A 22826-nucleotide genomic window follows, 5' to 3' on the forward strand; every position below is an offset into this window, starting at 1 on the left:
TAGTCAGCTTATGAAGAAATGGCTTCTTAAAAACTGAACACTACAAACACAGACAAGCCCTCCTTCAGTTCTAGCCTCTAAGCAAGATGCAAAATCTTTTGGTGCTGAATAATATTTAGTGAGCTACAGGTTACAATACGTTGAATGTGGGAGTTTGATCTCTATTCTGCAACATGCATATATATAACCCCATTAGAAGGCTTCCTGTCTTTTTTTTTTTTTTTCTTTTCCCCTGTTTAAAGAATTACCTGTTCTGTGCAGTTTTCTAGAGCCAGGCTTCCCAGGAACTCTCTCCCATACCTATGTATTTTGCTCTGTGCTTTTCTAAATAGATACAAAAATGGTAGGTACCCACTGGCATTTAATCTTAGTCACAGCTTGTTGACTGACTTGATCAAGGCCTTAGGAGACTTTACGATACAAGATAGCATTTGTATTTCTTCCAGCTCCAAAACTGGACAGTGTGGCTCCCAGGATGATCATTTACAGTATCTAGCATCACTGTTGGTCTCTTAATGTTGCAGGTATTGGTTTTACAACATTTTTAACCTGTACTTGCTATTTTGTGAGGGAGGAACACAAGCAGGAATGAATACAGAATAGTTTTGTTGAAAATTATTAAAAGGTTGAAATTACATAAAACTAATGCCATATGACCTATATGTTTATGCCACAATCCATTGAAAGAAAGCCTTATCTACTGGATTTCTGAAAATATAAGTCTGAAGAAAATGTATTATTAAATGAGAAGTAACAATCTCAGTAAAAAAAACAAAGACAAAAAAAAAGACAAAAACAAACCCAAGAAGCCAGCAAGAAAACAGAACATTCTGCTCATGAAGAATCCTTGTGCCTAAAGGGTAAAAATCATCACATGATGTGCCTGTTCTTTATAGTTCACATGCTTCTCAAGATAGCTACTGTTGTAAAGTTGAGGAAAACATACAAGGCAAATGTTAAACTGAACAGCATGACTTTGCATTGAAAAAAGGGGGGAGACTTTTGACAAGCCAACACCAAGGGAAGCCTAAACACATTTCACTTTCAAACCCACTGAAAAAAGAGAACCTCCTGAAGACAACTGCTGTTACTGCTGCCTGTGTCTCTACGAGCTGCTCGTAACAGAACTGAGACGAGGAGAAATAGAAAAAAACCCCAAAACCTTAAAACACAAATGATGAAGAAACAATAAGAATACTTCTGCACATAAAGCTCATTAAGGAATATAAACCTATTTCCTACTTTTAAGCATATAAAACAGATTAAGAATTAAGAATTGTAGCAGATTAAGAATACCAGAAACAAACCTAGAGTCCTAAATTAAAGGCATCAATACTGGTTTAATGCCCAATTAGTACAGGTCAGAATATTTACTAAAAAAACCCCTACAACCACAAACAACACCCCCTGCCCCACACCAGTCTTGATGGGAAACTTTATAATGTCCTAAGATGTACTCAAAAAATTTAACTTTTAACAGAAATTCCAACCATTCTGTTTCAAGCCATTGAGAGGTTTTGTTTCAATAAAAAAAGCAATGAAAACATATTTCTTTAACTTAATATGGAAAATTAGTAGCAAGTCTGTAGTTAACAGAATGCAAATGATCATGGTATAGAAATTAAGTCAAAATCTAGTTCCTTATCCTTTGTAAAAGAAACATTTGACAACAGTAGCCTTTTTCCTTTTGGCTGATTGCCATGGTAGGAAGTGGAGGTTGGGGGCAGAAAACAACTCTATGATGTGTGTAGTAAAATGAAAGCAGCAGCTCCCAGGAACTTTCCACTCCCAAACTACTGAAGGGACACAGATTAGGGGTCAGGACAGCTGACAAGTGCTCATATATTTATTTATGAATCAGTCTCGCCTTTTAATGCACCAATTCAAACAGAAGAACTTGGTATTAAATATGTATTTCATTAATTCAGGTCCAATTATCAAGTAAGTTTGTAACTACGGACAAATTTTTATTCACATATATTACCCACTACCAGAGTCTGAGGCTTATCTATATATAAACAATGGAACTTACTTGGAACATATGCATGCATATCCATGGGTAATTTGAAGAGTTCAAATTAAAGAATGCTTCAGAGATTTACTACCTAATGAAGGTTAGTCTGTGTAATATAGAAAGTTTAGTTTAGAAACAGAACTGTTACTTTTCAGAAATAGATGCTGTTACAAAGTGGAAATTTCAGAAGCCCAATAGCAAATTTACACCAGGTTAGTGTTTCAGCAAAAGAAGTTCCTTGCAAAGTCAAAGTTAACTGTATTAAAAGTTACACAAATCTAAGAATGTGCTTGTAATTGATATATAAAAAGTGACAATGCAAGATCTGATTTTCAGTGATCTTAATACCTTTTCAAAGTCCATAGTTGAATCCATATATTCCTCCCTTAAGCTATTATTCGAACTGACACATGCTTACACTTAAGATTTGCATGAAATCATTCACAAGTCTACCACTGCTGCCTATTTTTAAAGATTTACGCCGGTATGCGAGTTGCAGCTTCCTCTTCTGCGTCAGCTCTGTTAGCATTTATTTCTGCCAGTGTTCGACCAAATCGAGTCCACTCATCACTGCGAGGAACGGCAATTTGCTGTTGACAAAGAGAACGTTATTTAAACCTACTGATAAATAAAAACTGAGCTCATTTTGAACAGCAGAGTGCTTAAGTAATGTTCAGAAGAGGTTCCGACAGAAAAGCTTATCTTTATTTAGTGTAACTTTTAAAATAGTCTGAACACCAAAAACTCTAACTAATAAAAGAAGCAGAATTTGAAAATCCTGTATTTAAGTATGTAATGATACTATTACAAGCTTGCATGATACGTCTCCATCTGAGAGACTGCCTCCAAGGGGGAATACTAATGTCATGTCCTCATCCAATCAATCAATCACGTACTACTGCAGTATGCATACTTGCAATAGCAACAGCTTCACTGTAGGAATGAAGTCAAGACTGCTTCACTGCAAAATTTTTTGTTCCGTACTTCTCAAGCTATGGTCAGAATTCACATGTGCCACAGTTACAAAGAAGAAAAAATTACAAACAAAACCATTGATTCTTTAATCTTATTTCACCAGCCTTACAATAGTGTTTTTACTTTTTGATTGGCTGCCAGATAGTATGCTAAAAAGTTATGCTAGAATACCTGAAACAGACACAAAAAGGAAACATTACTTTGAAAATAAAAATTAAACCTTATTCCTCTAATCATAGGGCAAAAGTTAAAAGCAAGTTGCTAAATAAAAGTCAAAGAAACTTGAGTGTTTTGTAATGTACTTTGCACAACACATGGCACATACATACCTCTCCCACATCATATATAACTATTTGGCCCTCTGAATCACCTACAGCAATCTCTCTCCCAGAATGCGTCCATCTCACACGGTTCAGAGCAGGATTTCCCTCCACAGTAATGCTTGCAGTTGGCACCTGTAGCCATTTAAAACACATTGCTAAAAATGCACGGGGATTCCATAAGCTATAGACTACAGAACACACCTAGTCCCTCAGTGTTGTATCAAAAGAAGTGCCCAACATTTCAACTGAGGCAGAGTACGTAGATCTCAAAGACTTTCAGTGGCCCTAAGCTATCACCAGTAACATGACCAACACATCTTCTGTCCCTTGGCCAAAGTACAAACATCCTCTACCAAAAGGCACATCTGCACTCTTGTCATGAGACAGGAGGCATAGATATGCATTCAGTCAGACAGCAAGGAGGAGCCTTGGCATCTCAAGAAAGATTATGACAGAGGGCAGGGATGAAATCAGCTGCTTCAGCAGGCCAGATCCTATCCAAAGGCTAGAACTGGGTACTTCCGATTTGAAGCCATAGGCTGGCATATGCTCCTACAGAACTGCTCTTTCTTCTATATGCAGTTTTAAGAAGGTGAAATTTAAGTACTGAGTATCTGTCGGGTTTTTCCTCTCACCTACCTCCAGCAAGTTTAAGTCTCGGAAAAGATTTATACTATAATTAAGTTTATAACTCACACCAGAAAACCCAAACATTCAATTCCCTAAGTTTAGAAACAAATTACAATTTCACTGCAGTATTACTATGGCAATAGGAACAACGGTGGAGTGTTGCTAAGCGGTTTGTTCACACTGTTAAGCTATAGGCTGCCAAGACCATATTGGGGGAGGTCTATAATCACTTTCACAACATGGATCAGTGTTACACTGACAGATGTTTTGCACTCTTGTTACAGGTAAATTTAATTACTGCTGTTATTAAATTTATTAACTACTGCTGTTATATATGAGGAGTCATTTGAGTTACAACCCCGTAATCAAAGAATGATATCTATTATGCAGAAACTACTGGAACTACAGAGTATTTAAGAACAGCAACAAAACACCAAACCAAAACGCTATGGTAAACTCCTGACATTTTTTTTGAAGTGTACATTTTCCAGCTACATTTGACAGTTAACCTGACTGCCTCACCTCAGTATCGTTGTTGAGATTCCACAGGTCAAGCCTGCCCATCCCATCCACACAGGCAAACAAGGCAGGGTGAGTTGGAGACCACATCACATCATAAACATAATCTGAGTTGTCTTCAAAGGAGTAGAGAGGTTTGTTATTCTGAAAAAAGCAAGCATAACAATGCAATACCCAAACTCTGCACTTCAATATTATAAAGCTAATGGGCAAAGCAAAATACAGAACATCAACAGCATTATCAGCAATAACTAAAAAGTGATGCACATTTTTACTTACTTTAAAAAATGCCTCTGCAAAAAGCAGCCAAAAATTAATGCTATTATTAAAGGGATGCTTTCCAAAGCATGGAGCCTTTTTGCTGGCTACTACTATAAAACAAGCAGTAGCAAGCCAATATTGTAAGAGACTGTAAATTTAATGCATTAAGAATCCTGTAAAGCAAGCCAATGATAATTCAGTGACAGCACTTCAGACTATTACTGGGAAATTCTAACTCTGCTTCGCATTCCTCAGGGCATCAAACTAACAGAGAAAGAGGTAATTCTGGCAATGGGAATGACAGATATTTCAGTTGTGAGCCTCATGGAGTTTAACTGACATCAGTTTTGGTGCTGTCCCTTAGCCCTCCACAAAATTGTAGCAAAACATTTGCCTTAGGCATAATATGAAGTAATTGATTTTACAACGTGATTTACATTTGATTACATTGTAATCGTTGTTGATAACAAAGGGCAAATGGATGAACAGAATGGATCGGAAGTATACAAATGATGTACAATCTGAAAGCAAAGCTTTATGTTGTTAACTATTAACTGTTCATCAGCTGTCTCCTCTTTGCAAGACTGCCGCTAGGAACCTAGAGATTTTCACATGATTTGACGTCAGTTTACTGAAGTTTCTTCTTAAGTAGCTTACATTATAGCACCACCTTGTGTCAAGAACTACAAAGAAAACCACTGAACTATCTATTTAAGTTACCTTAGTTGTCCAAAGCTTTACTGTCCAGTCAAAAGAGGAGGTGACAAAAAGATGTGAGAAGTCTACAGGTCCAACTGCTGCATGGCAGTTGATACCTGTGATTGGTCCCTGGTGTCCTTCAAACATCTCACTGATTCCAGCTTTGCTGTTTTAGAATATAACACCAAGGTTAATTCATCTGGAAACCATACATCTGCAGACAGAGATAGCACTGAAATGCAATTTAAATATAGCCACAAGAAGATTTTGCTGGTTTGTATGGATGTTACCTCACTGCAAACTACATTGTTTTCCAAGCAATAGCTTGGAGAAAAACTTCCATTCATAGAAAGAACAAAATCCAGTCCTCAGGAATGAGCATAAAACTCCCACTGACTTAAGAGAAGTTGCATGTACCTTATAGACACAGAGTTCAGACATAAAACAGTAACAATATATCCCTAATAGTCTCCTATCAGAAGCGATGAAAAAGAAGGGGGAAAGAGATGGGAAGGATGTTACACAAAAGTGATACAATTTTGGGTATTTTGGAACCAAAAAGCTGTGCAGCAAGGGTGATGTGTATTTGAGATGAAACCTGGACACTCAATTATATTTAAGAAAGCAATTGATAAGATACAGTCAGACAATTTCAAAATAGATTGAACAGCAGGAGAAAAGCTAGCCAATTTAAGATTTGTGCGTGATGTTACTGTACAATTATCTATAGAACCGATACGAAGTTTGGAATGTTCTGCTACAATTCAAATGAATAAAACTGCAGTGACCTACACTGCCCTCATCAACACAAACAACTCCTAGTCACCGAGGGCAGCGTAGTACCAATTCAATATTCCAACTTCTTCTGTTTTTAATGAAGCTCTTACTCAGGAAGAAGTGCACAATGGAATTAATATACAGCTATTTTGAACTCCTTCAAGACAAAGGAGTAAACATACACTGTAAATAATTTTAGGAGTGTAAAGCATGCAGGGACTTATCCTTTCACTATTTTTATTTCCTTTGAATAATTAAAGTTTGCATTTACCTGCCATGACGGCATGCAGTGTACACTGAGCCTTCTTCACTGCCAACAACAAAGTTGTTGACATCTCCAACAGGGAAGGACATGCAAGTAACGGCCGCAGCCTTGGACTGTTTGTGAGCCAGCTCCATGCTATCCTGTAGTGAAAATATCAGCAACTTACTTAAAAAAAAATTGAAATATTAACATCTACAAAGTCATTTAGATTTTTCAATAGTAGGGGGCTTTTTAATATTTTACTTGTGCAGAATGGGGCAGGAATAAGAAAGTTATTTCTTGTTAAAATTGCGTTGACCACTAAACACAAGTTCAACAAAAATATATAAAAGGATCAACAGACAATATTTAATTCAACGAGTGGAGAAATATTTTATCAAATACTTGTCAAGCTACCTCAAGTATAATTCTGTGTGTTGGGAAAATGTTGATTAATGCTTTTTAGATTCATTAAGTTTTTACAATATATTCATCTGGAATAGATACTATATATATCCAAAGTTATCTTACCTGTGGTTGGGAAAGCATGTCCAGACTCCAAGAGCATATTTTCCCATCAGTTGAGATACTAATCAAATTATGAGCATTCTGGGTCCCAACAACATTTACACAGTACACTGGGTGCTAAGGAATGTAAAATACTATCAGAAAAAAGAATTTCCAAGTAATAACCAATTCTGGTATAATTAACATACAGTAAAATATACAACTTCACCGTTTAACAAAGCATAAAAGATTGATCACAGTATGGTACAAAGAATACTCCCCTATAAAACTGATACTTGTTTTTCTGACACTGATTTTTATGAATGACCTGGTTCTTCAGTGATAGCATTGCCAAAATATGGACATAAACATTTAAGCATTATCAATCAAGTGCACTGGACAGAGTTTCCTAGAGGTTAAATACATCTCAACAGGGAACAGTCCTTGAAGATATTTCACCCCCTACCGTGTGAGCAGCAGCTGAAAGTGGAGTTCTTTGCACTGGGGTTCTCTTATTGCTGCGATTATCCCATAGTACTATTTGGCCTGAGTACGTGCCACCAACCACCAGATTGGGATGAAATTTTGCAAATGTAGCTGACATCACTGCTGACTGAAAGGAAAAAAACCACAAACAACAAAACACACAAAAAACTATAGTTCAATGATGCTATGTCTAAAACTAAAGAAAATGGGACCAAATATGAAAGTAAGTTCTTTGCTTAGATTTGATACATTATTTCACTGTCCAATTACTTAAGGATTCACAAACCCTTTGTGAACCCCCAACAGTCTTTCAGTTTTAATTTATATTCATAAAATGAGGTTTTCCTCCTCTTTCATATATATACATTTGTATTCCTCCTAGCATAGTTTGTTAGCAAGGGAAGGCCCAGTAATGCACAAGATTTTAATAATGTTTTGCCACGTTCTGTGGTCATTTTCTTAGATGACGTACAAATCCTTTTTGATACAATAAAATTACTTTTGCAATCTGGGCTTTGACAGTAATCTGACAACACAAGATTAAATTTTGATTCAACGATGTAATTTTTCAGAATTACGGCATTTTGAAAATAAAGTGGCTATCCCAGGCTTGGCATAATGGTAGAGATTTGCATGTTTTTATCCTTCAGAAAACTACTAGAAAACCTCCATCTGCCTTTTTCTTGACGCATATGTTTCTAGTTTTCATCCTTGCTCCATCTCCTCAGGCCATCTTCATTTTATTCAGTAAACTAAGCTCTAGTAGTACACAATCCCACCCAATCCCCTTAAGTACAAACTTTCTTTGTGGTTCAACCATTACACAAGAAGGTTTTTTGGTTTTTATATAAATTAAAATAAGTAAATGAGTTCTCAAACAAGACTGAATTCTGAATTATGTCAGAAATTCTGAAACAGAGTAACGTTTCTAAACTGAAATCTCTAGCTAGCAACATCTGTTTGCAAATACATATGGTTAAAGTGAATGCCAGCCCAATGAAATCATTATGTTGACAAGCATAAGGAAGGTACTTGTCCAAGTTCATCAACATAAAATCTTTAGCCTCCAGAGAGAGAATCATACCTGGCAGTGAAAGACATACTCTGGGGTAGTTTTCTTGTACTTCATATTCCATACAAGGGCAACTCCATCAGGCTCATGAGGTGCATCCTCATTGTTGTTGTAAGAGGCTACAAGTAATTCTGGGTACTGTAAAATAGGTGAAAAAGACTCAAAGTAAGCAAGATGATTAGCTAATGGTCCAGACAATCCTAGAATTTTTCTTTCACCAAGATAGGCTTAAAAAAAACACCAAAAGCCACCTTACATTATATATAAATGAGAAATTGTCAGTTAAAACTGTAATTGTTTCAAATTTAGCTCATAAAACAGCATTAACATACACATTACTCTTGTTCTGTCTTTCATAATAACTTGCTTTTAAATGTAAAAACCACTACTTTTAAGTGAGCTTTTTTTAGTGAAACTAACAGTTACCTCTACAAAGTAGTCCATAAACCAGAAACAAATATGCCAAAGACTTTCTTCATAATACAAACATTTTGCCACTTTTCACAAAAGATTAACAGCTCTGTTTACTTTTTCAAACTATGGAGCATGTAAGGAACACATCTAAAAACACAGCCTGTATCAATTGTAGTCATAGAAGGGTCAAGTGCATAGAACTAGAAGAATTTACAAAGGTAACTGCTTAATGTAAGCATTATTTTTTACCTGAGATGACCAGTCCAAACAACTGACAACACGATGCTTTGACCAACGTTCATCAAAAAACTGCCTATTTAAGGACAGTTTTGCTCCTGCTTGAATCTCTCTATGAAGGCAATTAGCAGATATTAATCTTAGATAACTTTTTCAATTACAAATATTGCACATTCACAGTAAAGTATTCAACATTCATGTTACCCTTCTTTCTCTTCTAAGTCTCTTCCACTGTAGTCAAAGAAAATGTTGATTTGCTCAGAAAGAGCTCTTTCAACAATCCTTGTGGAATGGTCAAAGAAACTTAAAAATTCTTCAGAATGCAAAATTTGTTGTTTTTCCTCTTCTGTAAGTTCATGAGGGGCAGCTGGAAAAAAAATTATACATATGTTCTCTGGACTGCATGTTTTCACCAATTCTTTCCAAGGAAGAAAACCAGAGTATTTATCATGATGTTGGAAAATTTCTTTCCTAAGATCCATAGATTTTAAATACATTTTTACATTTTATATTTTGCTAGCTGATTGTTAAAATGTAAATCAAATTAATTTCAACTTAATGGAAAGAAAAGTTTAAAATGTATTGATGCCTTTCTTTACAGCACACTCAGAAGTCTTGAGGTGAACTGTACCTTCTTCCTCCTCCTCTTTTTTAAATGTTTTTTCTTCCTCAGGTTCAACTAATGGTTTTGGTGGAACCACATCATCTTCGTCTTCCTCATCTAAGGAGAAACATTATGGTGAGACTGTCAATGTTTTTTAAAGAGGAACAGTAACATTCCATAAGAATCTCAAATAAGCTGATGTAAAATGGTATCATCTAGCTTAAAATGGTTATACTTGTAAAATGTAGTCCCCAGGATAACATCTCAAACCAAGAGATCATTGGAACTCTGTCTACACCTGGATTTTAGTTGCACTAAATTATGTAGTTGTATAAACTGAAATAAAACACAAGAAATTGTAAAGAATCCAAAGTGGAAAACTCTCTTACAAGCATTTATGATTCCACAGAAAACCATGTGGTGGATGCATGTTCTGTATAACATACTGACACATTAATGCTGCAGAATAAAGAAAAATCAAATGTCTAAAATAGTCTACAGAGCAGCTGCTTACTTGTGATCTGAAACCATCAGAGTCTAATGGGTCTTCACATGGCATGAAGATGGCTTACATTAGCTTTCAGGTTGCTATTCTGAGAGGCAAATTTTGCTAAAGATAATAGCAGGGAGATTACATTTTTTCTGTCATTCTAAATGCATGTCTCATTATCTGTATCATGTTTGGCAATGAGAACTTTACAGCAAAATGTGTTTTCCCTAATTGCAATGAATAACATAAAATGTTAATGTTCAGGAATACTGACAAGGTTTACAGCACTTTTTGCATTTCTACATTTTATTCTTTGAATACTGTAAACCAGAGAATAACTTTAAATTACGTAGTGTTGTGGAATATGCATTTCCTGGCTTTTCTTCATCCACTTTCTAGAATAACCTTCTGAAAAGACTATTTTTATTGGTTAAACAGCTATGTCATCTGTCTATAAGGGAATGGCAGCAGGAGTCTGCTGCATGCCTCATCACAAGTAATGAGACAGTATTCAACAGGGACTAGGCTTGTTTGTTGCAGCCATCTCCCTGACCCATGTTCAAAGTTATCTAACACACACACAAAAGTAAAAAAAAAAAAAAAAAAAAAAATCCACATGCACACACACACACACAAAAAAAGGGTGGTCAAGGGATGGGAACCAGCTGCCAAGCCATGGTCCCAGCAGCCAGGCCAGCTGACTAGATAGCAACAACCAGATGGTACTGCTAGGATTGTCTCTCTGCTATGAGGTGGCAATGGGATGGCACAACATTTTTCTGCCTGACTGCTTCCAATCATGTCTTTCCCCAATGGCAAGCCTGTGCAATTACCAGCACTCCAGGAGGTCTACAGACAAGCCTTTACCCTGCAAACAAAATACAGCTTGTAGGCCATACCAGCTGCCAAACCACACACATAGTGATAGGTTTAAAGAGGTCTGAAAATCTTTCTAACTCCATAGTATAAGCAATAAAAATATAACTGTACCTGCAGGAAAGAAAGCTTTAAATGACACTGTATAATGCACACAATAATACAAACTCCAACTTAATCAAAATGATAATGACGTATGCCAATCCTACATTACTTGAAATTGAGCGATTTTTACGTTCTGACAAGTTTACAGAACTAGGATAAATGGCATGAATGATTTCAATATATGCTCATACTTTTGAACCAAATGGTGAAGGTTAAAATCTTTCCTTTCAAGGGCCTCAATCAGCCACAAAGGAAAACAGTAATCACTGTCTTTTCAGCCAGCCCAACCGCATTTGTCAGCCCTTTCTCCGTCAATGCAGCCAGAGCAATCAACCTGCCAAACATTCAGAATGGAAAAACAATCTGAAAATACAGGGTATAATGCACCTGCCAGTGAAAATGGCCATTTCAAGAAAAGCTAGTGATCTCAGTGACCCTGCTGAGGAGGCGGTGGTGCAAAGGGGAAAGAACGCGTAAAAGAATTCTTAGTGATCTCCACTCTCTTGCACATTGACACTTCCTTACAAAGCATGCCAATTACAGCTTTTGTGCTACTTAAAAAAAATGAAAGCTTTTTTGGGCAAAATAATCACGCAGAGAAACAGAAAGACACTACTCCTTTTTAGATGGATTCGCATGTACAGCAGACTAGTAATCTGAAAACTGTGTAACTTGTAGCAATTCTAAAGAATGGAATTCTTAATGTCAAATCACTATAGGTGTGAACACTGATTAATTAAAAAATGTAATATGAGTTAACACACATGATTTTGAGAACAACAAATACAGGACCACATATTCACATTACAGCACTTGGATAAAAATCCCCCTCTCCCCCACCCTGCCAATCAGTCTTGCAGATTTAAATGATGCCTTCAAATTCAGAAATTTGGGTTTGGGTCACCCTGGATACATTATTCTAGCTTTGAAAGTCCCAAATTAGAAATTTCAGCCCAATCCCCCTTTAGTCATACTACACTGATTCTAAGTACCATTTTCAGTGACAGGAGTCAAATTCTTGTCAAATGCAGATGGTCAACCCCTTAGCACTAAGTGACCTTCTAATCTACATATTTTATTCAAAAGATCATATAGTTGATTGCTCCTGCCTTTTAATGTTTGAAACATAAATGGCATATATTATACAGAGATCTAAATTCCTTCATAGTACTTTCACTGCATACAGCCAGCTGATATTACTGCATTTAAATGCAGGATACAGCACTTATTTTAATATTCTCAAAGTATCAGACTTGAAATTGAACATGTCATCTCACTGTGATTTATCTGTAACTACATAAATCTAAAACTTTCTCTCTAAAGAAAGGTCATATGCAAACTTTCTCATTAAGGGATCTGGAGAAAAAAAAAAACAACACAAAACAAGAACCCCCACATATATAAGTTCTTGACCTCATTATCCAAAACTAGGATGCTTTCTCACAGAAGTTTACCATCAAAAAAGGCAGCATGAAGCTGTTGGGCAACAAATTTTTGTTTTAACTACTTCTCCTGTCTCTCCTTTATCTTAAATTTATTTAATAACAGGCCAGGTGCTGGTATTTGCAAGAAACTGGCATAACAATAATATATTACCCAGCAAACACTGAAAGATTGGACATACTATTTCTGAAAAAGTTCCACATCTAGTTAAGTCAAGAACCCATGATACAGTGGTGTACTGCATTTATTTCAAGTCAGCTACATAAATTTGGAAACCTTAAAGGCACCATCTAACTTCATCCTCCTCATTCATTATTGACTGTACCTACTGGCATTTTATGCCACTTCAATTGCCAGTATAGCAAATACAATTTCACATTTAAAAAAAGGCTGCTAAGACGTAGAAAAGTCGTAGGGTCATGAAGACAGGAAATGGGACTCTATGTCACATCAACATATTGATGAATATTCATCACAATATGCTAAAGAATTAACTCCATGTTATTTCTGACAGGGAAACAGGGGATCTAAGGTTACAAACTGAGCAGTAAAGATTGCATAAAAATAGCAGCTACTTTAATAGCAACAAATTTCTTGTCAATGAATGCTAAAAACAGGTTTAATGAACCACTGAATTTTTACTTTGAGTTAACATCAAAATTGTGATGTATTTTGGCAAGACAGAAAGAAAAGTAGTGCTGTAAATTAGGCTGCAATGAGCAATAACACTGTAGAGTGAAGTTCCAGTTGTCTGAGTAATCTGTTGCTGCGGAGTAGGTTAATCAAAGTTAAATCATCTGTGAAATGGGTGGCTTTTGTTAAGCCGAATGTCTTCATATCAAGTTTTCCCATCTATATTTCACTGTACATTTAAGGCATGTACAGGATAATACATGAATGTATAAGGGTCCATTATTTCTTTTTAAAATATTAAAATGTAAAAGTGCTACATTCACTGTAACAGCATCCAAGAAGCCAATCCTATACACCAAATTGTTATTACTCAGCTTAAGTCAGAATTAAAAGGACAAAAATGCTTAATATTTTCAGTCTGTGTCTTGGAGACTTTACCAGACAATAATTCCTCAAAGAGTGGAGCTAATGCAATAATACTGTCTGCAGTTAGTTGTGATTGCACATGACCAATATTGTAAAGCAGCACTAAATAACAAGTATCCCGTTAGCCCAGGAAGCGCTTTAACTGTGACAGCTAAGTAGAATCATATTCCCCTATATGCCTATCTTTCTTCCGAGTAACTACTTCAAGGACTCATAACACATCCTTATTGGGCGTACTGGTAACAAATTTCTTTCCATGCGAATTTGAACAATATGTTAGCAAATCACAAAGGAAGAGATCAAACAGTATAGTAGAGAGCAGTGCAGCACGAAGTACAGATAAGAAAAAAAGATTTAGCACCAATGATTACAGTACTCTGCGTGGTGGCCAACATGGAGCCTGCAGAACATTAAGACATATACCAGAGTTCACATCTGAATTGCATCCCTGTTGCTGAAACTGCTTCTGCTGCCTGCTAGAAAGAAATGAGTGTATGAACAGAACGCAATTTCAAATGTATTTTCAGGGAGTAGATCTGAAAATCTGCTGCCTGATAGAGCATGCCAAATAGAGGCTAAATAACAGCCCTAATAACCAGTTGACCACACTAACTAAAAAACATGTCCACCGAAATTGGACAACGAGGGAAGCAGGCAGCAGTGTTATACACAGCATCATGGGAAGTGAGAAATGGATTTAGATAGTAGAAAAGGGGATGGCAGAACAAGGATGCTGGAGAATGGAGCAGCCTAAAACACAGGATGTTCATGTTATGATGGTGACACAAGTCAAAGTGTAATAATGGCGTAGAGACATAGATGCTTAGGCTTATTAGTTATTAAATAAGGGATAACAGACTGAGTATGGCACAACAGTTTTATCAAGCCAAAATAAATTTATTTGGTCCCTAAACAAAAAAGATAGCTGTCATTACTGTATCACATAATGACAAAAAACCAAAAACCAGGAACAGGATATGCCAAGAGAACAAGAAAAAAAAAAGGGCATATTTTCTCTGCTATATTCCTCAGAACAATGAACCATTTCATGATTTCATTTCATTTCTTTTACATAATAAATACAGTTGCTACAGAAACAGTAGGGTTAGAAGACTAAGGCTATTGAAAATTCTGGAGAAAAAAAACAAAGGGGAGGGGGAGAAGTACTGAAGACAGACATGTGTCAGTATTTTCATTGAAGCAGGAAGTTTGAGAGCACCAAGACAGCCACCCCTGACACCATTTCTTACTGTGTTTCTCTTCTTCTGTACCCTCAGTCACTTACTTGCATACATGGAACCTTGAAGAAAGAGCAGCTGTGGGTTCCACCCATCATACGAAAAGCCCATAAAACAACTATTGCAGATTTACCTTCTAAGTCTACTTTGGATGTGGGCGTCTTCCTATAAGGACTGTGAAACATGTTTATTAACTTCAATTAATGGAGAAATTTAATAGTCCATACTGTTCAGAATACAGTAAATAACTTCCTGTGGCAAAATACTTAGCATTCTAAAGATGACTCAATCTCTAATCACAGAGTGAAACTGATTTCTAGCAGCGATCCCAATTTCATTGTTTTACAATATTATAAAAAGAATCAATCTTCCTAAGACATGCAGTTTCTCAAACACTTCGAGGTCATAATAAATCAACATACTAGTACTGCAATAAAATAAAGGAAGTTGTGAGAACTATTAGCACACTAAATGCCTCTACCTCCTAAGGAAGCTGTCTCATTGCAAAATTAAGAGCTGGGCATTGTATAAGAGAAAGACAAGGCTATCTACAATTTTGGATACAACACTTCAAAAGGGGTGGGGGTGAAGACATGTGGAAAAGTCATAATTCCAGCAGTGCTACTTTCTGTCTTAGCATAAAGAGGCTATAGTGTCACTAGCACTGAGGTCATGTTCTAGCTCTAGCATCTAGGGCTGCACGCAAACTGGTCATTCTTTCATTACAAATGGAGAGGATCACTGGCTCAAAACAGTTGCAACTGAGAAGCCTCATATCTGCAAGATAGTGGGGGGGGAGTTACTTCATATTTGAATATTGTCTAGGATGGTGCAACATGTCTGCACTATACAGAAGCATGAACATGTAACTTGGTCTACCTGCCTTCTCTAACTATGGAATTTTCCTGTTTTGGATTTCTCAACTACCGAATGCAGTCTTTTCTATCAGCTTCTGAGATGAGTGACCTTCTCATTTTAAAACCAGAACTGTTCAGGTGAAAGGTACTCATTATTTAAATGTAACTGTTTGTTACACTGGGCATCTCCAAAGGCCAACTTTGAGGACATGAAATCTCCCCTATGTAACTGTCATTTCCTTTGTGTTGCCATAAATATTTCCATGACAATTAGGAATTGTTTCAGTTTAACACCAGTTTTCCCCTACTTCCTATCTGTCCCACCAGACAGATTAGTTGTAGCTTGAATGTTTCCCAATTCAGGTTACAACATAACTACATACCCATTGCGGCACACAGAAGTGGAACTGGTTTTTTGGTTTTGTTTGTTTGTTTTTGGGCTCCCCCCCCTCCCCCCAAATCCCTGTTAGCACAATTCAACCTACAGTACAAGTGGACCTAAATCTGCAGAATGACTGCACAGCATATCTAATAAACCTGCATCTGTTTTCCTTTGTTCAAAAGCACAGCATCAACAGCATTTTACAATCTCAAGATATGATAATTAAGAAAGGTCCAGTCCACTTTGTTTTATAAGAAAGTGTGAACATTGGAGCCAACCTAGCTGAGATGCAACTTGTTGTTGTGCAGGGGAGCTACTGAAGATTACTTGTGTATGTAAATTCAGTTGCAAGCTCAACTTTCAAGTGTACTTTGTAAGATTATCTTTACAGTATACTCAATAAAATAAATAAAGAAACCCTCAGATTGTGAGAAGAAACAAGAATCGATGAGAAATTAAAATCAGATGGAATGCATCTAATTGCACTCTGAAAATTCAGCATATTGCTTTTGTCAATTGTTTTAAAGACTTCAAAATTTCCTTGCCATAATCAAAATCTCTCACCTGGTGACTCTCTTTTTTTGGAGGCAGCATGATTTTTTTTTTTTTAAACCCATGCCCTATTTCAGCTGTTAGCATAAATTGTGAACATAGAGATTAATTATGAATGCATTTAGGCAGTCTTAAGAGAGACTTTAAAAAGATCCTTGACACTGAAATGATGAAAAAGCATCTGTAAGTGACTTTTGTGAAGTACACATACATAAAATAATGATGATGGCCCTCAAGATAGCAGTATTATTTTTAAGGTGGAATGGATCAGGAGACGACATCTGTATTGAGAGCACCTTCTGGTAAATGCAGAAAATACAGATGACCCATCTTTCCAGCTCCATTACAGTAAACTTCAACTACAGCCTATCCAGTGAGTGTAAAACTAAGATCATACAATCCCAGGCAATTTCCAGTGACAGCAGGCAGCAGAAGTAAAACTCTTCAAGCACACAAACTATGAACTAAGTCTTCAGATTCCATGAACCTGACAGAGGGGAGGAAAAAAACCTGAGGGATTAGAGAACGGAAAAGGTAAGGGCATGGGAGAAAGGAAAGCAGGAAAACCCAAAATGCCTATCTGTGCACGGATACAGATAAAATGAAGAATGGAAAAGAAACGCAGTTAGAGAAAAAGCATATCCTCTGATATTCTGGGTCACTGAATAAAGAAGTTTGAAAGATCTGGTTTGTGTTCTGAAGACACACCGATCCCTTATACTGGATACCCAGAGATAAGAAGGGAAGAAATTCCTCAACACAAAGTATTGTTGCAATTTACTTCCTTTCTTTTCCCTCCCCTCCCCCCCCCCCCAATCTCATTCACAGCGTCATTTGCATCGAGTTAAACTTGCCAAAGTGACTTCAAGACACACTCCAGAGAAAAGCAGCATATCGATGTAGACTGGAGCAACAACAACAATTCTGCATCACTTGTTTTACACTCTATATCATCTGTATTACACTTTCAGGCAAATTATACAGTTTCTGGAAACACCAGCATAAGATTTCCGCTGAGTATTCTCTTCACGTTTTAAAAAAGTGCTTTTATCTCCTTGCATAAACACCCAAAAGTTCACATACCAAAGAGCAGGAAAATGCAAAATTATGAATGTAGAATTAGGTCCCAAAATTGCTAGCAAAGACACATACTCAAAGTCAGTCATATTAAACAACTATGAGATTGTTGTAGAACTACATACAAACTAGGTCAAGATTAGTATTTTCATTTGCAGCTAGATTCAAGCGTTTCAACATTGAAAAGCAAATTTATTAGCCAACTATGTTTTCTTTGGAAAAATTTCTTTTCTGAAAAGCAAACAAGTCGTGATTGAAGGAAAGCATATGTTCAATTGCTGAGAACAGAAACTGCATGGGTTAATAAATTACTTCCTTCTCTTAAAACCCAATGTATAAGCTCCAGGTATAAAAATTCAAATTCTTGAAGACGGGGGGGGGGGTGGGGGTGGGGGGGGTGGGGTGGGGCGCGGTGGGGGTGTTAATTGCTAAGTTTGTTGTAAGGATACACAGCTTTCAAGTAAGTTGTTCGTGGATTCTTAAATGTCATAAATGCAAGATATATCCCACTTTTATTTATCAGTTGTCAGCTAATAAAGCAACTCGGTGTCTAATCTGAACATTTACTAGGAGTGAGAAACTACCATGTATTAGTAATGAAAGTAACATTAAACAAGATGCAGAATGACAGTAACGCTCTTAAGCAAGACCTGTATGAATTTAATAATTGAATTTATATCCATTATCTCACATATCAACCTTCATTCTACCTTATTAAGTTTCAAGATCACAAGTGCTTGTTCCAATTCAGTCATCATTATTATAATAAAAGAAAAGAAAAATAACTTAGGTAGTAATAAGTTAGCCATTCACCTTCTTTTGGCTGAGTCATAACAGGTGTTTGTGTCTCCTTTGTATATGTAACAATTTCTCGAGGAGGAAAGTCAACTTGTGTAATTTTGGCCATTCCAAGTTTAACAGGTCCACGTCTAAATAAAATTAATAGAGAAATCAGAAAAACTATTTAACTTCATTAATTACTTCACATTTTGCTTAGAATAATACCCAAGTCATCATGTCACAGCACTGCTTAGTCAAACTTAAATCCAGTGGAAACTTAACGCTGAAGAAGTCACATGATTATGACTAATATTTTATTATAATTATTATTTAAAATAAGCAGCTATTTATATATCTGCAACAAAAAGAAAGGTATGCAAATATATATATAAATGTCTGGATTATAGCATATAATTCTGAAGTTTTGCTCTTTGTGGTTGACTAGGGTACTGCTACATGTATGACATATCCCTGTTTTCAGTGGAACAGATCTGCTCACGAGTCATGTTTGTACAGCAATGGTTCTAGGATTTTAAAGCTTAAAAAACAGCTTAGTTACTCTGAAGGAAAAAGCATTTCCTAGTCCTTTTAACTTTGCTGCCCTTTTTTGTCTACCTCTAAGGTACTGTTTAGAATGCAGAACTGCAAGTCTAATCTGAAACTCACACACTGACAAGTGATTTATCTGTAATACATTACTCCAGAATACAATACTGAAAACCTCTGAGCTTTCTGACTTTAGCTTATGGAAGATGCTACAAACGCAGATATAGCTAGTATCAAACTACAATGCATAATGTGCTTCCAAAAACCACATAACATTAATTCAGTCATTGTAACTTCCTAGAAAAGCTAGTTTCAGTATGTATTGTAGTAATACTGCAATGATCCAACAACAATTTACCTATACCAAATTTAGTTTCTTATTATCCACCCTTCTCCCAAGATAAAAGTGAAAGAAAAAGAGTAATCTCTTTTGAAAGGTTTGGTGGGCAGAATCATAATTCTTACAGCACGATATGGGTTTTAGTAAGTCCTTATAACGAGCTACAGCTTTTATAAACATATTTATAAGAAAAGATGGGAGTGACTCTGTTTTTAAATACAGTTATTCTAAGCTTTTTATTTTAAAGAAATGACTTTTTAAAGTTTACATTTTGCAAAAGAAAGACTCAAAGCAAAACAGGAATAAGTAAGTTTTGTTATTAGAAATAAGCATCTTATGTATATTAAATAATATAAAAATTTCCCATTGCAAGTAAACTACACTAAGTCTAGGGATAGTGAATTTCTGTTACTCACAGAACAGTCTCTTAACAACAACTTGAAGTCTTAAAGAGAAAATAAACTCTTATATTTATTATCCATAAGTACATGAAAGAGGGAATATAAGAAATCTATGCAATACCCCAGATCGGAATCAGAGTGGAGCTGAAGAACTGATGGATCAGTATCCCAATGCAGCGTCCTGATACCCCAGGTTGAACAATCATGCAGCATTAGCAAAAAAGGTCAGAGATTAGTGAAGCAAATACACACTATGAAATGCTAGAGTTACAGTAAGCTTATAGTTATTTCATTGTTCACGAGAAACAAAGCAATGTAACATCAGTTAAGGGAAATTCAGCAACCGTTCAGTGAAATAATACATGCAGTAAATACAAAAGTTAAAAAGCAAACACGGAATTCAGAGCTATTAGAAAAGAATTAAATTATTTTAAAGATTAAAAGTTAAAGATCTGCAAACAAATGTAGCCTTTATGAGAAGCAAATAAAAATATTTTAAATGCTGACAAGAACCATTAAAAACTTCAAATTCCTTTTTAAATCTGTTCAGATTTGTTCATGTCATATGAAGACAGATTTGTTAACGTAATGCAATCTTGCCCAGAGCAGTAAATATGTGGAGGAAACTGTCATATTGGTAAAGGAAATGAGTCAACACATAAGCTTTTTGGTAGAGGGGCAAAAATGCATTTCCACTGGGATAGAGAACTGCTAGAGTTTCCAAGATGTGACACTGCAGTAATTATGGGTTAAGCACTGCCTTGGGCTTATAAGTGTCATCTGATTTAGAGCCAACTCCATTTAAGATATTTAAATCTCTTAGAAATAGTGGGCTTTATATTAATAACACATTTCAAAGTCATGTGGAATAATGAACAGAATAGATCCATTTCAAGTCACTTTTTTATCAGAAGAAATATGAAGGGGGAAATAAATCTTCCCTTTTCCTTCATTTTTAGCCTTCATCCCTCCTCCACAAATTTTCATTTAGTCTACTGCCTTCTACCAGGCTTAGGCAGAATTTTAAAACAAGCTTATAAGAGAGGGTTTAACAGACAAACATGCATGGTTTTTCTGAAGTTCTTCGATGTCATTATATTTTTAAATCCTGTTTTATAACAAATAATAAAGACTATGTAATATTTTACTATGCTAAGTCAATAAAAGGTAATTTTCCGTTTCCATCCCATAGATGGTAACATTCCTATAAACCAGGTGCAGAATTCCTAAAGGTAAAGATGATCTCAAAAATGTACAAGCAATGCCATAAAAACTCATAAATATGGGCTTCATGCACTATCTTGTTCTTGTAGAAAGTATGCATTAGAAGAATAATTTATTATAGTTTAACTAAGAATTACAAATCCACTGTCTTCACATTTAACAAATCATTCTACGTAACTGCTATTGCATCCACAGCAATAGCTTAATACCTAAATCTCCACAACCTTTCCATATCTTTTGTGCATCAGAAAATACACCATTTTACCATAAAGCTAATTATTTTGAGTACACTTATGCTTGAGGTCTCTGCTATTTTTCTTGACCAAATAGATTTAAGCTTGGAGTTTAATTTAGTGCCTGAAACTTCAAGCTGCATATTGCTCATATGTTTTTCAATCATGCATAAAAAAAAAAAAAAAGACAATAAAGCAAAACCAAACCACCACCACCACCACCATAACCTTCATGTTGCTTCTGCAAAGGATGACTTATCTACAGATCCAAATGCTGCATTACTATAGCACTTGTCAAAATATTTTCTCAACTTTTTCAATTCCACTTGAGACAAATTTGGGGAAAGGACTACAAATTTAAAAGGCCCTAACTTTTGTGCCTGCTTAAGACCTAGCCCTTACTGAGGTTGCTTTCCTGCTTTCAAAGCATTCTTTTAACTTTCAACAGTTGCTTCAGTGATACCAGGGATAGTCTGCCTTTTAAAATAGTTCAAGTCAATAAGCAGTACATGATATACAGTTAAATCTTTCTCAGAGATATTCTTTTAAAATAAAGGTAACATTCACTTATTATATGTGTACCAAAATGATGTAAAACACTGCTCCTTTTGCTTTCCAGATGTTTGTTATGCCTTAAGTTAAATGAATTTAATCTACAAGCTTCAGTGAACAGAAGAACATTCTATTCTTCCACATATGCCCGAACTTCTCTGTATCCACGCATATTCCTAACGCTTTCTACATCTCTAAAAAGTATTTTCTGTATTTAAACTAATTATATGAAGCATCCACCTAACCTAAAAGTAAACCAACTGTATTAATTTCCAGTCTTGAATTTAAACTTTTAACTGAGGAAAGAGAGAAAGAACAGTATCAAGCCGGGAACCAAAACCCTTTACTGATGAAAATAAAGCAAGACAGATGGAAGTAACAGCAGGAACACAGTCTGAACACTGCTCTACTAATTACTAAGTAAGTAAAGTTACTGGCAAGATTCAGCATCATAGAGGAGAAAAGAGTAAACTAACAAAGGAGATCATCTTTGTAACGTATAGTTGCATCATGACCTGAGAACAAATGGCCACAGACCAAAAAAAAAAATACCAACCCTGAAATACACTAATATGAAAGGGTTTGTTTTAAGATTATCAAGCACAGTGGAACAACTTGGGCCTTCTAACATGTCTCATACTGATATGAAGTGCCAGGTATAACGCTAAGGGATATCACACAGTCCAACTTTTCCTATTAACTTTCAGGTTCAAGTGTATGTGTACATTAGGAATGCTGTACAAACTTGTACTAATAGACTAGGATATAGACATCTGTTTCCTGGGGGAGGGGAAGAATGTTATCCAGTTGTCAGAGAATAAGGGGACTCTAACAATGACTTTATATAGCCTTCAGTTTAGCTATACATTCATACCTCCACGCCTTCAAGACCACAATCTTTTTATGCTT

General features: G+C 35.9%; 1 protein-coding gene across 2 annotated transcripts in view; it reads right to left on the reverse strand.

Moving 5' to 3' along the window:
• Positions 1–1811: 1811 nt before the first annotated feature.
• The window catches only part of DYNC1I2 (dynein cytoplasmic 1 intermediate chain 2), a 31107-nt gene continuing 10092 nt past the window's right edge, over positions 1812–22826 (reverse strand). For both annotated transcript variants that reach the window (XM_075511174.1, XM_075511173.1), the window contains exons 5-16: positions 18655–18770; positions 9790–9879; positions 9363–9525; positions 9171–9270; positions 8520–8645; positions 7416–7562; positions 6974–7087; positions 6470–6603; positions 5443–5587; positions 4465–4605; positions 3319–3444; positions 1812–2604 (exon numbers count right to left, since the gene is read on the reverse strand). In XM_075511174.1, coding sequence (XP_075367289.1) covers positions 2491–2604; positions 3319–3444; positions 4465–4605; positions 5443–5587; positions 6470–6603; positions 6974–7087; positions 7416–7562; positions 8520–8645; positions 9171–9270; positions 9363–9525; positions 9790–9879; positions 18655–18770 — 1516 coding nt within the window. In that variant the 3' untranslated portion in view covers positions 1812–2490. The remainder of the gene's footprint in view (positions 2605–3318; positions 3445–4464; positions 4606–5442; positions 5588–6469; positions 6604–6973; positions 7088–7415; positions 7563–8519; positions 8646–9170; positions 9271–9362; positions 9526–9789; positions 9880–18654; positions 18771–22826) is intronic.

Source organism: Mycteria americana, chromosome 9 (assembly GCF_035582795.1).
Source record: "Mycteria americana isolate JAX WOST 10 ecotype Jacksonville Zoo and Gardens chromosome 9, USCA_MyAme_1.0, whole genome shotgun sequence".
Taxonomy (NCBI): Eukaryota; Metazoa; Chordata; class Aves; order Ciconiiformes; family Ciconiidae; genus Mycteria; species Mycteria americana.